Below are 18004 nucleotides of genomic sequence, written 5' to 3'. Positions count from 1 at the left end.
ATAGGAAGAAGAGGTAAAGGAGGAGGAAGAAGAAGATGATGACGAAGATGAAGAAGAAAAGAAGGGAGAAGAAGAAGAAAAGGGTAGAATGTGGAAAAAATACCCGTCCGACGTCAAATTCCAGGTTGATGATGAAATTGAGTACAAAATACTTGTCAATATCCCCTCCCTGACTCGTCTATAACATTTCAAAATGGATCCGAAAAGACAATCCCGAAGGAATAGAATAGAGTAGAATAGAATAGAATAGAATAGAGTAGAATAGAATAGAATAGAATAGAATAGAATAGAATAGAGTAGAATAGAATAGAATAGAATAGAATATAGCTTGTTCATTCTGCTTGAATAGGACGAACAAATCGAGTAGGTCTGACAGAGGGAACTGTAACTGCTAAGTTTTTGTCGTCCCGAAAGTGAAGAGAGAAGGAAGACAGGATAGGAGAAAGCCAGCCTTTCCGAGAACGAACCTTAACTCTGTCGGATAAAATCCGCCCCCGACGAAAATCGAGCCCACAACCTAGCACTTACAAGACAGACGCTCTACACTTCAAGCTAACTAGGCTGGCATAGGAATGGAATAGAACTTTTAATGAATCTACATATTTAATTTAGACATCCTTTGTAAATACTATTTTACTCAAGTTGTAAATACACGTAATACTGTCAATTTACAACTTAAGTAAAATAGGAATAAAACTTGTTTATCCTGCCTGAATAGTATACAAAGAATAGGGAAAAGAAATAAAAATAACGAAGTCAGGTTATATGAGGCCAAGCTTTATCTTGTACCCAAGATATCTGGACGGTTGCAGGCCGCGTAGATACGTCCTGCTGGCTCCTCCGACGTCCAACTTGGACCCTTCCTTTATTTCCCTCAAAGTATCCCCTATTCCCCTCAAAACATCCCCTATATTCCCTTATACATAGGACAAGAACTTAAAGTTCTGCTCTTTTGACCGCACGTTCAAGAAGAAACTTCCTCGGAAAGAAAATGAGAAAAAAAGTTCGAACAATAAGTGATCGACAAAACTTTGTCCCGAAGAAAATTGCTCGAGAACAAATTCCAAGTTCGACATGTCACATTAACTTTAGCATTAGGGGACTAGTTTATTACTAAATGTGTCTTTTGCTCTCCCGAGTTTCGAAGTTGCCTTAAATCAGAGCAGCTATACTCAACATTTTTGTCGTGGACAAAAAAAGAAAGAAAAAAGTCTAAACTTGCGCCGGTCGCAGTTCAATAATAAGGTCCGTCGTACATTGGAAGCGTAAGGCGCACTACATTCAGAGCGTAGTCGCATGAAAAACCAATGTTAAGAAAACAAAATCCCTCCTAAATTAATTGATCTTTTTATTTTCCAAGGAAAATTTATTGTTTTTGTTTTGTTGTTTTGCTTGCTTGGAAAAAAAAGTTCGAAGTTCACTACGAGAAATTGAGGGAAAGGGATTTTTTTCCTTTTACTTTTTTAAAATTTTATTTATTTATTTTTATTTCAAGGAGAGGTCAGGTTTTGAATTAAAAATATTAATTTATTACATTTTCCGTGTGGGATTCCTTCCAGGGTTATTTATAACCTTCGCTGCCTTTTTTTTTCTCGTTATTTTTAATTTTTATCAAGAGTCCAATGATTGTATTTTCGATTCATAACTAAATACTATGAAACATATCAAATTAGGGTTAAAAAAGGTTCAAATAGGTACCTATTAAAAATTTAAAGTTGTCATGGACCTTTGTACAAAAATCTCTTGTGAAGGTAGGTAGGTATCCAGAGGGCAAAGTTCTAATAAATTTGGAAAAGGAGGGGGTTTGTTAATAAGTATTTAGAGTTAGACCATTTTGGATTACCTATCTATGTAATTTTCATCTTCATCTATAATTTTGCACCTATTCAATTCTGTAATTCTACATCCCTTCTCATATTTATTTCCTAAACACAAGTCCTAATCACACAATAATATCTCATGTACATACCTCATAGTATACTAACTTATTCTCATAATAATTTCCTAAACATACGTCTCACTCGCCTCGTCACCCGTCGGCTCTGCTCGACTCTCCTCGGAACCGCCGCGCGGAAGGAGCCGAATCGTTTCCGAGTTCACTCGCCCGGGGTCGCGTCCGCTCGTTATATGTCGTATCATAAGCTCGACCCGAATTCGGACGACGTTCTCCGATCGATGTGGTGCTTCAGGTAGGTGTCCGAATAGACGCTTTTCGTGCGATCATCGTAACGCAGCGACGCGCGTCGGATGTCCAGCTCGTCAAGGTCGCTGGGTTCGCGTCGACACAGGGAGCAGAAAGCGCATTGCAGCGTGTTTTTGAACGCTTCTCGGAAGTCGCGGTTGAAGTAGGCGTAGATGAGCGGATTCAGCGTCGAATTGAAGTAGCCAATCCAGAAGAAGATGGCTACGACGTAGTCGGGACAGTCGCATGCGTCACCGCACAGCGAGGTGATCACGTACCTGTGGGGGAAGGGTTGGAAAGGGTTAATAGGAGAAAGAGAAGTCTGGAGAGTACTTTCTATTTGATTTGTCTTATTTGACCTTTCCTAAGACAGAACTTAACATAGAAAAAGGATATGCTTGACCCGCAATCATTAATCCCATTTTGTCTTTTCCTCACCAACAACTTATTCCATTTCGTCCTGTTCGTAGGTTAGGTCTACAACTTACCCAATTTGTCCTTTAGTACCCGATTCTTCCAATTCTTTACCAACAACTTGTAAAATTTTGTCCCTTCATTAACCAAAGACTTATGTAACCAAATCCGTCTTTCCTTGACTTACAACCTACCCAATTGGATTCATCCTGAACCAACAACTTACCACAGGAAGAAGGGAAGCCAGCACAGGATGAACGTGCCCATGATAATCCCCAGGGTCCGGGCCGCCTTGTGCTCCCGCTTCATCTTAATGATGTTCCGATCCTTTGTGGGCGTACTGTGATGGGCGTCCTCCAAGGTTAATTTGCCGGCGCCTACCGCCAGATCCCCGTTGGAGTTTGAATAGGAGGCGTCCCGGCCGTGGTTGCCTAGCAACAGTTGGTTCCCGTAGTGACGCGAGTGGAGCTGCTTCTCTTGACGGTTGGCCTGAGGATGGGGATGCAATGGGTAAATAAGTTGGAGAGAAGAGATCGTGAACGTGGGGGATACGATGGGTTAACTTGAATAGAAAAGACCACGTTTTTTCTCCAATAAGGTTTGACAGAGGGAATATCTTATTGTCCCGAAGGTGAAAAGTTCTCTCTGGAGGAGTTCCGTTTGGAATAGGAGAAAACCAGCCGTTCCAGCCGGGAAAGTCCCTTTCACTTTACCCCTGCAGTCTAACCAAGGACCAAGTCTAAATGACATTTAAAATACATTTTACATTTATACCTGCCTCGGTGGCGTAGTGGTCAAGACGCTCGCCTGGTAAACAGGAGGGTGTGGGTTCCTTGTGCTCCCGCTTCATCTTAATGATGTTCCGATCCTTTGTGGGCGTACTGTGATGGGCGTCCTCCAGGGTTAATTTGCCGGCGCCTACCGCTAGATCCCCGTTGGAGTTTGAATAGGAGGCGTCCCGGCCGTGGTTGCCTAGCAACAGCTGATTCCCGTAGTGACGCGAATGGAGCTGCTTCTCTTGACGGTTGGCCTGAGGATGGGGATGCAATGGGTAAATAAGTTGGAGAGAAGAGATCGTGAACGTGGGGGATACGATAGGTTAACTTGAATAGAAAATACCACGTTTTTTTCTCCAATAAGGTTTGATACAGGGAATATCTTATTGTCCCGAAGGTGAAAAGTTCTCTCTGGAGGAGTTCCGTTTGGAATAGGAGAAAACCAGCCGTTCCAGTCGGGAAAGTCCCTTTCTCTTTACCCCCAGTAACCAAAGACCAAGTCTAAATGACATTTAAAATACATTTTACATTTATACCTAGGAATATACAAGAACACCTTCATTGATTGATTGATTTAATTAATTAACTGTCTGACATAAAAACATAAATGACGTGATGAATTAACTTACCTCTTTGAAGATGGCTAGATAAGTGAAAACCATGATTGTGCAGGGGATCCAGAAGGAAATGGAGGAAGATACGATGGCATAGATACGATTCACCTGGAACACAAAATGAGGATTTTTTTATGAGATTAGATAGACGGAACTGTAACTACAGGAAGATACGATGGCATAGATACGATTCACCTGGAACACAAAATGAGGATTTTTTTATGAGATTAGATAGACGGAACTGTAACTACAGATGTTTCAAGATACTACCATCACGTCACGTGAAGTCATCGTTCAGAAAGATGTAGTTGAAAGTTTTCCCATAATATTGTAGGTAATTTCTTTCAGGACAGCCACACTACCATCACGTCACGTGAAGTCATCGTTCAGAAAGATGTAATTGAAAGTTTTCCCATAACATTGTAGGTAATTTCATTCAGGACAGCCACACTACCATCACGTTACGTCACTTCACGTCAAGTGATACGTAACGTGACGTAATCTTATTGTGGCTGTCCTGAAAGAAATTACCTACAATAGGTAGGTATTATGAGAAATCTTTGAACTACATCTTTCTGACTTCACGAAACGTGACTTGATGGTAGTTGTGTTCTTACCTTTATCGTCCCGAAATCTGCCGTTCCGAGAACGAATCTTACCTCTGTTTGTGATAAAGTTCTTTGGCTGCTCGACTCGGATTTTTTTTTTTTTTTGCTGTTGTAAAAACATGTCTTTTTTGCTAGTGTAGAGTTACATAGGAAACTCTTCATCATAATCTCCGGCTTTTCAGAGCCTGTTTACAAAGCAACGTTTCTACGTCTACGAAAATTACTCTCGATGTATGTGAAGTGCTTTTGATAATGTGCCTATTGCCTTTCTATCCCACCACGCATACGTGTCTTCTTTTTCTCCTCCTCCTCCTTCTTCTTTGCCTCCTTCTTCTCCTCCTCCTTCTTTTTCTGTGAATTTCCTTTCCCCGCACATTCTACTCTTTTTCTTCTTCTTCTCCTTCTCTTTCTCCTCTTCCTTCTTCTTTTCGACTCTTTCTTTTTTTTCCCTGAATTATTTCCCTCCCTTTTCTTCCCTCCATTTTTACCCCCTCTTCTTTTTTTCTTTTATTTTCATCCCCTTTCTCTGCCTTTATTTTTACTCCCTCGTATTCTTCTCCCTTTTGTTATGGCTTATGTTCTCCCCTTCCTCACGTCATTTTTCCTATAGGAAGCATTGATGATATCTGGCGTGTAAAAAGGAAGAACTGAAAAGAAGAAGATAAAGGAGGATGAGGAGGAGAAGAAGAAGAAGATAGTAGAAGAAAAAAAAATACCTTTATCTTCCATTTTCCACACTCCCTACTTCTTGCTCTTTCATAATGTACTCTCTCTCTCTCTCTCTCTCGCTGTGTGTTTATCTTGCCTTTCTTTTACCTCTTTCTTCTCATATCATCTATCTCATTCTTTCTCCGGCCCTCCTTCCCCCGGTCTTTCTAACTCTTTTTCTATCTTTTTTTTTCTTCTAATTCTATAGCTATTTCTCTCTCCTTCTCTTTTCTTTCTCTCTTCTAACTCTTGTTCCTTCTCTTTCTCCTATTTCCTTACTTACACTTTTAAGGTTCATTCTCATCTCATTTCCTTTTCTTCCCTAACTTCTGTCTCGATATTTCTCTTCCATTTCTCCATGTAACATTTAGGCACGTATCTTCTCCTTTTCCTCTTTCCTAACTTCTTACCATTCCCTCTCTCTCTCTCCTCTTGTTCCTTCTCTTTCTCCTTCTATTTCCTTACTTACACTTTTAAGGTTCATTCTCATCTCATTTCCTTTTCTTCCCTAACTTCTCAATATTTCTCTTCCATTTCTCTATGTAACATTTAGGCACGTATCTTCTCCTTTTCCTCTTCCTAACTTCTTACCATTCCCTCTCACTCTCTCTCTCTCTCTTTCTTTCTCTTTCTCTAGTCTGCTATAGAAAGCATGCAAGTACTTCACTCTGGAAAACAAATAAACTTAAAACTCATCTCCCCTGTCTGATGTATCACTTGAGAGTGCAAAGTGCACAGCACTCTACACACCTCTTACTCCTCTTTCTCTTCTTTTTCCTTCTCTCTTTATCTCTCTTCCTTACCCTTTTTCTCCTCTCTTCCTCTCTCTTCACACACCTCCTCATCTTTTCCTTCGTCTTTTCCTCTTTCTTCCTTTCCCTTTTCTTCTTTCTGTCTTCCTTTTGTTTAAATCTTCCTCCCACAAACACCCTTCTTTCTATTACCTCTTTTACTTCTCTTCCATTATCTCTTTCCTCGTTTTCTTTATTTTCTTTTCCCTCTCCTTTCTTTCTGTTTTCTCTTGCTTTGTTTCTATCCTTGTATTTGCTTTTCCTCTTGATATCTCAATATTCTCAATCCTTCCACAAACATCCTTTTTTCTCTTCCTTCTTTTATTTCTCTCTCCATTTCCTTCCTCTCTTTCTTGATCCCTTTTCTTCCTTTCTGTTTTATTTTGTTGCTTTTCCTCTTGATATCTCAATATTCCCAATTCTTCCAATACCCTTCTTTCTCGTCTTTATACCTCTTCTTTCTTTCTTCTTTCTCTTCCTTTCCCCCTTTTAGTCCGTCTTTCTCAATTCTCTTCCTTTCCGTTCTTCTCTTTTCCATTTTATCGATCTTCTTACTCGTACCTTCTCTTTCCTCCATCCTTTATCCTCTTCTCAACTTTCTCTTTCCTTTTGCTCCCATCTGTCTCAATTCGCTTGCACATTTATTGATAGTCTCTCTTTTACGAAAATGATAGAGACCCATGACATAATGTCGAAAATGATAGAGTCTTGCCTTTCTTTTACCTCTTTCTTCTCATATCATCTATCTCATTCTTTCTCCGGCCCTCCCTCCCCCGGTCTTTCTAACTCTTTTCTATCTTTTTTTTTCTAATTCTATAGCTATTTCTCTCTTTTTCTCTTTTCTTTTCTTTCTCTCTTCTAACTCTTGTTCCTTCTCTTTCTCCTTCTATTTCCTTACTTACACTTTTAAGGTTCATTCTCATCTCATTTCCTTTTCTTCCCTAACTTCTGTCTCAATGTTTCTCTTCCATTTCTCTATGTAACATTTAGGCACGTATCTTCTCCTTTTCTTCTTCCTAACTTCTTACCATTCCCTCTCACTCTCTCTCTCTTTCTTTCTCTTTCTCTAGTCTGCTATAGAAAGCATGCAAGTACTTCACTCTGGAAAACAAATAAACTTAAAACTCATCTCCCCTGTCTGATGTATCACTTGAGAGTGCAAAGTGCACAGCACTCCACACAGCTCTTACTCCTCTTTCTCTTATTTTTCCTTCTCTCTTTATCTCTCTTCCTTACCCTTTTTCTCCTCTCTTCCTCTCTCTTCACACACCTCTTGAACTCATCTTTTCCTTCGTCTTTTCCTCTCTCTTCTTTTCCCTTTTCTTCTTTCTGTCTTCCTTTTGTTTAAATCTTCCTCCCACAAACACCCTTCTTCTATTACCTCTTTTACTTCTCTTCCATTATCTCTTTCCTCGTTTTCTTTATTTTTTTTCCCTCTCCTTTCTTTCTGTTTTCTCTTGCTTTGTTTCTATCCTTGTATTTGCTTTTCCTCTTGATATCTCAATATTCTCAATCCTTCCACAAACATCCTTCTTTCTATTCCCTCTTTTATTCCTCTCTCCATTTCCTTCCTCTCTTTCTTGATCCCTTTTCTTCCTTTCTGCTTTATTTTGTTGCTTTTCCTCTTGATATCTCAATATTCCCAATTCTTCCAACACCCTTTTTTCTCGTCTTTATACCTCTTCTTTCCTTCTTCTTTCTCTTCCTTTCCCCTTTTAGTCCGTCTTTCTCAATTCTCTTCCTTTCCGTCCTTCTCTTTTCCATATTTTTATCTTCTTACTCGTACCTTTTCTTCCCTCCATCCTTTATCCTCTTCTCAACCTTCTCTTTCCTTTTGCTCCCATCTGTCTCAATTCGCTCAGAGAGCCCCTCATAAATTTCAACCACCCTGTACCTCGTTCTGGATTTTGAAATTCATTTCCCAGTATTATTTTGCCTGGCTCGTGAGTAGGAAAAAAAAACAGTATTTATTTTATTTTATTTTATTTTATTAAAACTGGAAACTTTAATCATTATGAAATGGATTCGTCTCAGTGTTTATGATTCAGTGGTACCTATTAAAAAAACCGGTGACATTTTTTTTTCTATCAGCCCACGTTGGAAAAATATTACATTGATAGGATGACAGGGTACGTAGGTAGGTAGGTACTTTATTTTAATTAATGGAAAAAAAAGTGTGTAAGGTTGAAGACAATTTTATTTTAATAAGATCTATTTTTAATTTGCAAATGATATTAGATATTGTTATTGGTCAAATTGATTTTTATTTGCTTTGTTGTTTATTATTTTTATTTATTTACCTATAGGTAATTATTATTATTTTGTGACTTTGTGAGTACAGAGTTCTCATTTTTTTACATATCTAATTGTTAACAACTATTTTTTTTTTTTTAATATTTCATTAATTTTTATATTTTTTAAAAACACATTTTTTTTCTCATTATTTTTGGAGTTTTATACCAATCAGGAGGTAGCTATTTCTGGCAAATTTGGCATAGGTACTTCAAATCTTGCAAGTTTTTGTATTGGGACGTTGTATTCATTCCAATCCAATCCATTGTGAGAGTGAGAGCTGATGGTGGAGAAATCTGAAATCAGAAAGCAAACGAAGAAAACAATTTATAATATTTTCCCGTTTCCTTTTTGACATCTCATGACATTTTCAAGACATTCGAATGACAAGAGTAGTATGTTTCCCTTCTTCCCATTTCATAATTTATATTTGCTAGAATTATCATAATATTTTCATTTGTCAATTTTCAATCATACCTAGGATAGATTTTCATTGTTTCTACATAGCTATTTCCATTTAAAATCTCCTTAGAAAGCTTGGGTGTCACGTTGAATGCACCAGTTCCTAATGAATCACTGATGTTAAGCAACTTTATGATTGGTATACCTACTGATGGGTGACCATCTACCTGCGATTGAAGTTTTAAATCTTAATCCCCACTCGGGCTGATTGAGGTTTTAAATCTCAATATTTTAATACGAGGAGCCTGGTAGCTTGTCCCCGAATGGAGATATACAGTGATGTGAAACCCGTTTTTCAAGGTGTTTAAGAGGGTAACAGAGAGGCCACATCAGTCTGTTAATGTCGAAAATGATAGAGACCCATGACATAATGTCTTAGGTTAAGCTACCGCTGCCGAGGGCCGTACAGGAAAACTTGGTCACATCCATCCCTCGGGCCGCAAGCTGAGTATCGCTAAATTAGAAGAGTGGGTTGGGGCGAATATCTGGGGACTTATTGCATGGATGAGTTTCTAGGGAGAATGTAAAATCTTTTCAATATGGCGGGAAACTTCTTTTGAAATGATATTTTATTTCTGTGAAATTCGCTATCTTTCATAAAGTGAATGTCAATTTGTATGAACGCCGTGTAACTATTTGCGTATGCAATGTGCAACGAAAGAAAGATTAGTGGAGATGCCTCGTTTACTTTTTGTGCACCTAGCCACCTAGGTATCTACATGGGTATAATTAGGTATAACCAACTTGTCACAAATTCACCCAGCCTAAATGTCACCGGAAAAAGCCAGCACGCGATTGCCCAAATGGTCACCCATCTGGATACCAACCACGGGAAACGTTGCTTAACTTGAGTGATCCCTAGGGAACTGGTGCATTCAAAGTGCTATCGCTGCTGGTTTACTTGAAGATTATTATTTCTTCACAAGGAGCCATTTTTCAGGTCAGCAAAAGGAATTTTCGAAGCTCTCCACACCAAGTTTTTTTATCTTCCTTTCCATTTGTTTCCCTTTTTTTACTTTTAAGGGTAACCTTTTTCAAGGTACTTTCTAAGATTGTGTTTACAGCTGGGTTATAAAACACACAGATGCTTTTAGTCAGGTAGGTGTATCTTTCCAGCGACTAAAAGGACTCATAAATTTTCTACAGGACTCTATGAATAAGTTATAATTGGACCATTAAATAATATCAACCTACCTACTCTCACAGGTAGGAAATAATGGTGTGGATAGGGGAATAGTGGAATATAGGGGATGCTTAGAATGCTGTTGAACGTGAGGTTGGGCATTCGAAGTGGATATATCGAAACATGATTCGATATCATAGGCACCTATCATATCGATATTTTATTTTTTCTATAATATCGATTTTTTTTGACGGAGGGAACTGTAACTGCTAAGGTTTTATCGTACCGAAATCGAAGAGAGACTGAGGACAGAATAGGAGGAAAAGGACTGATCAAGCTCAGACACAATACTGTCTCTATGTACGTAAGTCTCAAAAAAGGAGAATAAACAAATAAGGAGGAAAAGAAAGAGAAGAAGAAGAAGAAGAAGCAGGAAAAGAAAGAGAAGAAGAAGAGTTCGAAGACGAAGGAAAAGGAAAACGAAAAGCAGATCAATGAAAAGACGAAGAAGGAGAAAGCTGAAAAATAAAGAGAAGAAGAAGAAGAAGAAGAAGCAGGAAAAGAAAGAGAAGAAGAAGAGTTCGAAGACGAAGGAAAAGGAAAACGAAAAGCAGATCAATGAAAAGACGAAGACGGAGGAAGCTGAAAAATAAATAGAAGAAGAAAGAAGCAGGAAAAGAAAGAGAAGAAGAAGAGTTCGAAGACGAAGGAAAAGGAAAACGAAAAGCAGATCAATGAAAAGACGAAGAAGGAGGAAGCTGAAAAATAAAGAGAAGAAGAAGAATAAGAAGGTGGAGGGCAACGAGAAGAAGAAACAGAAGAAAAAGAAAGGATTATTTTACAAAGTCTGGTGGGTGGACATGCATAGCTAAACAGGTGAAATTTTCGCAATCTTTTCATGTCTTTCAGCAATCTCCTTTGTGCCATCCTAATACCCAAACATGAAGAAGAATAAGAAGGTGGAGGGCAAGGAGAAGAAGAAACAGAAGAAAAAGAAAGGATTATTTTACAAAGTCTGGTGGGTGGACATGGACATGCATAGCTACACAGGTGAAATTTTCGCAATCTTTTCATGTCTTTCAGCAATCTCCTTTGTGCCATCCTAATACCCAAACACACTTCCATCCAGACATAATACCCCAATATACTACCACCCGAAAGAGGATTACTTGTATTCAAATGATACCCTCCCAGGCTACCACCCAAACACACCCCCCTACGTAGACATACCTATACATACTTACAGAAGATAAAAATGGAAGAAATGAGAAGACAGAAAATTGACGAAAAGAAGAAAGAAGGAGAGACGACGAAGAAAAAGAAGGAGAGAAAGGAAGAATAACTAATAAATATACCAGCTTGTGAAAAAGAGAAAATATGTAGTAAGCTTAGGTATGAAGTTCTTAGTTCATAAAACCCAATTCGAATTTGACTCGACATACCTATACATACTTACAGAAGATAAAAATGGAAGAAATGAGAAGACAGAAAATTGACGAAAAGAAGAAAGAAGGAGAGACGACAAAGAAAAAGAAGGAGAGATAGAAAGAATCAATAATAAATATACCAGCTTATGAAAAAGAGAAAATATGTAGTAAGCTTAGGTATGAAGTTCTTAGTTCATAAAACCCAATTCGAATTTGACTGCTCGACGAAAACCAATACCATTGACCTCATGACCCCTCCACCCCAAGTCTAGTTAGCTTGGAGAGTAGCTAGTCTGCCTTGTAAGCGCTAGGTCGCGGGTTCGATTTCCGCTTCAGGCGAACTTTCTCCTAAACATATTGTGACGTTTGTTTTCGGAACGGTTAGCACTCTCCTATCCTGTTATTATCTCTTCGATTTTGCGACGATAAGATCTACGTTGTTAGGTACAGTCCGCTCTATCAAACTCTTTAAGGGACTTTTTAGATCTATTTGGGCAGAATAAAAAAAATAATATATTATATTCTACTTTGACTCAAACCCTAGTTTCCCGTACTACGAGTCCAGACTTGAAATCTCTCTCTCCCTCTCTCTCTCTCCGTCTCTGTCTCTCTCTCAATTCTGGGGCCTTTTGAAGGGGTTAAAGAAAGCACAGGATTTTCAAGTGGTTGTGTAAATATCATCAGGAAGTCAGGACTTTATAATGAGAGTGTTGGAGACAGGGATGATTGCTTTGGGCTGACATTTGGTTTTGGCTACAAATTTTACGAGTGGATGCTCTTCGCACTCAACCTTTGCTATTTAGCATTTAGTAAATCTTTAGCATTAGCAAGGGAAATTCGGGCTGGTCTACTCCCTGTTTAAAGTTCCCCTGTTACTGTTACACTTGTAACTGTTATTATTCCGTACTTTCGTGGAACAGGCTATATTATACTGCTGTACCCAGGTATAAGTGATAAGTTGATGACATAAGGTAGTTTACGTTTGTTTACAAGATGGCTGCCCTACACTAGTGATTTTCATTAGTCCATCCTTTCGTGTAACAGGCTACCGTTGTATATTTTTAAATCCAGTTAACTTTTTATTCTTTATCATTTTTATTAATAACTTTTTTTATTCTGTTCATTCGATACCGAAATAATTACATATCAAACTCGTGCAAAGTTTAGTTATTAATTTTCTGCAGAGCGGTGATAATTCTGTGCGGTGTTATTAATTGTTCACCGTCACTCTCCGGAAAATAATAAAAACAGAAAAGTTCCCAACTTTTTAGTTATTAATTTTCTGCAGAGCGGTGATAATTCTGTGCGGTGTTATTAATTGTTCACCGTCACTCTCTGGAAAAATAATAAAAACAGGAAAGTTCCCAACTTTCATTCGTAATAAATAACAGTTTTTATTACAAATGTGTTACAGGGTGGTGCAATAGGGTTTGAGCTTTTTGTAGCTCTAGGATTTATAACTTACCTAGGTATTCACCAAATGGTATGTTTGATGATAATTTAAATAGCTTGGCAATTCATCAATTTTTTTAAGTCTAAAATTAAACAACGTTCTTTTATTTCACTATGAGCCTAATAAAACAGATTTTACCACGGAGGTCTTCTATTTCTCTATTAGTTATTAATTTTCTGCAGAGCGGTGATAATTCTGTGCGGTGTTATTAATTGTTCACCGTCACTCTCTGGAAAAATAATAAAAACAGAAAAGTTCCCAACTTTCATTCGTAATAAATAACAGTTTTTATTACAAATGTGTTACAGGGTGGTGCAATACGGTTTGAGCTTTTTGTAGCTCTAGGATTTATAACATACCTAGGTATTCACGAAATGGTATGTTTGATGATAATTTAAATAGCTTGGCAATTCATCAATTTTTTAAGTCTAAAATTAAACAACGTTCTTTTATTTCACTATGAGCCTAATAAAACAGAATTTACCACGGAGGTTTTCTATTTCTCTATTAGAACGTTTTTTAGAATCTGAGCAATTGGAGTTACAAAGCAGGTATCGAAATGGTATGTTTGATGATAATTTAAATAGCTTGGCAATTCATCAATTTTTTAAGTCTAAAATTAAACAACGTTCTTTTATTTCACAATGAGCCTAATAAAACAGATTTTTACCACGGAGGTCTTCTATTTCTCTATTAGAACGTTTTTAGAATCTGAGCAATTGGAGTTACAAAGCAGGTATTAGAATAGAATAGAATATACCCTGCTTATACTGCCAGAATGAGACTGAAAAGTCCCTTTACGTACTCCCGCAGTCTAAACAAGGTCTTATGTATTTTGGTAAAATATTTTGTACCATATTACAGGTACAAACAGTAGGTATTAGTTAATAGAATAGAATAGAATAGAATAGAATAGAATATACCCTGCTTATACTGCCAGAATGAGACTGAAAAGTCCCTTTACGTACTCCCGTAGTCTAAACAAGGTCTTATGTATTTTGGTAAAATATTTTGTACCATATTACAGGTACAAACAGAAGGTATTAGTTGATTTTAGGTAGGTAAAACATAGAGCTAATGTGTAAAGTTTTTGCTAGAAAGTTTCATTATCAGTTTCTTCAGGGATTATGCACGTGTTCTTGTGCTGTTCTGTGAGTAGTTAGGTATTAATTTAGTGTAATTCGTGTTTCACTTATACACAGGTACAGAAGTAGCCTGTTCCATAAAAGTATGGAATAACATAAGTTACTACTGACTGTTAACACTTGTCTTCTTCTGCTTTGTCTTCGTATTTTCCCGTGTACAGACGGGTATGTGAAGTGCTTTTGATAATGTGCCTATTGCCTTTCTATCCCACCACGCATACGTGTCTTCTTTTTCTTCTCCTCCTCCTTCTTCTTCGTCTTCTTCTTTGCCTCCTTCTTCTCCTCCTCCTTCTTTTTCTGTGAATTTCCTTTCCCCGCACATTCTACTGTTTTTCTTCTTCTTCTTCTCCTTCTCTTTCTCCTCTTCCTTCTTCTTTTCGACTCTTTCTTTTTTTCCCTGAATTATTTCCCTCCCTTTTCTTCCCTCTATTTTTACCCCCTCTTCTTTTTTTCTTTTATTTTCATCCCCTTTCTCTGCCTTTATTTTTACTCCCTCGTATTCTTCTCCCTTTTGTTATGGCTTAAGTTCTCCTCTTCCTTGCGTCATTTTTCCTATAGGAAGCATTGATGATATCTGGCGTGTAAAAAGGAAGAACTGAAAAGAAGAAGAGGAAGGAGGTTGAGGAGGAGGAGGAGGAGAAGAAGAAGAAGAAGAAGAAGATGATAGTAGAAGAAAAAAAAATACCTTTATCTTCCATTTTCCACACTCCCTACTTCTTTCTCTTTCATAATGTCTCTCTCTCTCTCTCTCTCTCTCTCTCTCTCTCTCTCTCTCTCTCTCTCTCTCTCTCTCTCTCTCTCTCTCTCTCTCTCTCTCTCTCTCTCTCGCTGTGTGTGTGTATCTTGCCTTTCTTTTACCTCTTTCTTCTCATATCATCTATCTCATTCTTTCTCCGGCCCTCCCTCCCCCGGTCTTTCTAACTCTTTTTTTTTTCTAATTCTATAGCTATTTCTCTCTCCTTCTTCTTTATTGTTCTCTCTTTACTTCCTCTTTTCTCAGTCATTCTTCTCTTTATTCTCACTTTCTCTTCCTCTCTTCCCCTTCCTAATGTCCCCTTCGTACCTTCCTTTATCTCTTCTTTCCTACTTTTCTTCTTCCTATCCTCTTTTTTTATCTTCATCTTCTCTTCCTTCCCCCCCTTTGATTTTCCATTTTCCTGATCCTTTTTCCCCTCTTCTTCTCCTTACCTCTCCTCTTCACCTTCTCTTCTTCACTCCTCTAGGGGTTCCATCTTCCCCTCTTGACGTCCCCCGTCAATCCCCCACTTAGACTCCGTTAATGGATTTTCAAGTACTTCGATAGGAAAGTGTGTGTGTGTGTGCTCACACGCCAGTGGTGTGGAGGTGTGAGAAATGACGGGGATAGAAAGCAGAGAATAACTTCCTTCTCTCTTTATCTCTCTTCCTTACCCTTTTTCTCCTCTCTTCCTCTCTCTTCACACACCTCTTGAACTCATCTTTTCCTTCGTTTCTCTTTTTCTCTTTTCCTTCCCCTCTTCGTCTCGTTTCTCCTCTGTTTCTCTCTCTCCCTTGGCTTTTTCCTTCCTGTTTTCCTCTCTCCCCTTAACCTTTCTCTTTTCCTTACTCTCTTTACTAAAAATTTCCTTACTCTTTTCCTATCTCTTTCTTTCCCTTTTCTTCTTTCCGTCTTCCTTTTGTTTTGTTTGAATCTTCCTCCCACAAACATCCTTCTTTCTATTACCTCTTTTACTTCTCTTCCATTATCTCTTTCCTCCTTTTCTTTATTTTCTTTTCCCTCTCCTTTCTTTCTGTTTTCTCTTGCTTTGTTTCTATTCTTGTATTTGCTTTTCCTCTTGATATCTCAATATTCTCAATCCTTCTACAAACATCCTTCTTTCTCTTCCCTCTTTTTTTCTTCTCTCCATTTCCTTCCTCTCTTTCTTGATCCCTTTTCTTCTCTTTTCCATTTTATCGATCTTCTTACTCGTTCGTTTTCTTTCCTCCATCCTTTATCCTCTTATCAACCTCCTTTTTCCTTTTGCTCCCATCTGTCTCAATTCGCTCACACATTTATTGTTAGTTCCTTCTTTATTGTTCTCTCTTTACTTCCTCTTTTCTCAGTCATTCTTCTCTTTATTCTCACTTTCTCTTCCTCTCTTCCCCTTCCTAATGCCCCCTTCGTACCTTCCTATGTTACTTCCCTCCTATTTTTCTTCTTCCTATCCTTTTTTTTTATCTTCATCTTCTCTTCCTTCCCCCTCCCTTTTGATTTTCCATTTTCCTGATCCTTTTTCCCCTCTTTTTCTCCTTACCTCTCCTCTTCACCTTCTCTTCTTCACCCCTCTAGGGGTTCCATCTTCCCCTCTTGACGTCCCCCGTCAATGCCCCACTTATACTCCGTTAATGGATTTTCAAGTACTTCGATAGGAAAGTGTGTTTGTGCTCACACGCCAGTGGTGTGGAGGTGTGAGAAATGACGGGAATAGAAAGCAGAGAATAACTTTTTACGAAAATGATAGAGACCCATGACATAATGTCTTAGGTTAAGCTACCGCTGCCGAGGGCCGTACAGGAAAACTTGGTCACATCCGTCCCCCAGGCCGCAAGTTGAGTATCGCTAAATTAGAAGAGCGGGTTGGGGCGAATATCTGGGGACTTATTGCATGGATGAGTTTCTAGGGAGATGGGGAAGTAGAGTTGGGGAAGGAGTTTGATTGTGTCGCTCTCGAAGTTCAATATTTGCAGAGTGATTTGTCAGGACATCAAGGGAACTGTAACCCTGCTAAGGTCTTATTGTCCCGAAAGCGAAGCTGAATAAACTGGTGTGAGTGGTGGGGTTTTTATAAAACACAGTGGGGTGAAATCTTGGTATTTCTCATTAAAACTTGAAGGGAAATTCTTGTATTTTGAACCTTTGACAGATAAATCCTTCTTTTTATGTCTCAGTGAGAAGTATAAGTAGGTAGGTGGTTCAGTTCGTTGTATTACTATTTTATATTAATTTTTAAATATTACTAGGTAGGTAGGTTTATTTGAGAATAAAGAAGGAAAGTAAAAAGTAGTTTTATGTGCGTCTCCAGGACTCCAAAATAAGTTCGAACTCCAATACTGGTCTGGTGTCGATAAGGTGAAACATTTATAGTTCTTGGGATAGGAATGATGGTAAAAAGTTTCAGTAGAACTGTTTTAACCACAAAAACTTCGCAGACGGTGCTGGATGGTTGAAATAGGCATCTAGAAACCCAGAATAATCTATAAATGAATTGAGTATAGAGCATAAATGAATTGAGTATAGAGCATAGATGAATAGAGTAGGTATAGATAGAGCATGATTTTTCCAAGAGAGAGTTGCGGTCTAGACAGGCAGGGCCTGTAAAATCTTTTCAATATGGCGGGAAACTTCTTTTGAAATGATATTTTATTTCTGTGAAATTCGCTATCTTTCATAAAGTGAATGTCATTTTGTATGAACGCCGTGTAACTATCTGCGTATGCAATGTGCAACAAAAGAAAGATTAGTGGAGATGCCTCGTTTACTTTTTGTGCACCTAGGTAGGTACCTACATGGGTATAATTAGGTATAACCAACTTGTCACAAATTCAGATTGCCCAAATGGTCACCCATCTGGATACCAACCACGAGAAACGTAGCTTAACTTGAGTGATCCCTAGGGAACTGGTGCATTCAAAGTGCTATCGCTGCTAGCTTACTTGGAGATTATTATTTCTTCACAAGGAGCCATTTTTCAGGTCAGCAAAAGGAATTTTCAAAGCTCTCCACACCAAGTTTTTTATCCTTCTTTCAATTTTTTTCCTTTTTTTTTTACTTTTAAGGGTAACCTTTTTCAAGGTACCTTTCCAAGATTGTGTTTACAGCTGGGTTATAAAACACACAGATGCTTTTAGTCAGGTAGGTGTATCTTTCCAGCGACTAAAAGGACTCATAAATTTTCTACAGGACTCTATGAATAAGTTATAATTGGACCATTAAATAATATCAACCTACCTACTCTCACAGGTAGGAAATAATGGTGTGGATAGGGGAATA

At 38.2% G+C, this 18004-nt stretch overlaps 1 protein-coding gene across 1 annotated transcript in view; it reads right to left on the bottom strand.

The window, feature by feature from the left end:
- Positions 1-1356: 1356 nt before the first annotated feature.
- The window catches only part of LOC103509221 (octopamine receptor beta-2R-like), a 23101-nt gene continuing 6453 nt past the window's right edge, over positions 1357-18004 (bottom strand). The window contains exons 3-5 of the mRNA XM_026823622.1: positions 4002-4094; positions 2823-3085; positions 1357-2460 (exon numbers count right to left, since the gene is read on the bottom strand). Coding sequence (XP_026679423.1) covers positions 2136-2460; positions 2823-3085; positions 4002-4094 — 681 coding nt within the window. The 3' untranslated portion in view covers positions 1357-2135. The remainder of the gene's footprint in view (positions 2461-2822; positions 3086-4001; positions 4095-18004) is intronic.

This window comes from Diaphorina citri, unplaced genomic scaffold, assembly GCF_000475195.1.
Source record: "Diaphorina citri unplaced genomic scaffold, Diaci psyllid genome assembly version 1.1 scaffold475, whole genome shotgun sequence".
NCBI classification, from domain to species: Eukaryota; Metazoa; Arthropoda; class Insecta; order Hemiptera; family Psyllidae; genus Diaphorina; species Diaphorina citri.
This window is presented reverse-complemented; position numbering and strand designations above follow the sequence as displayed.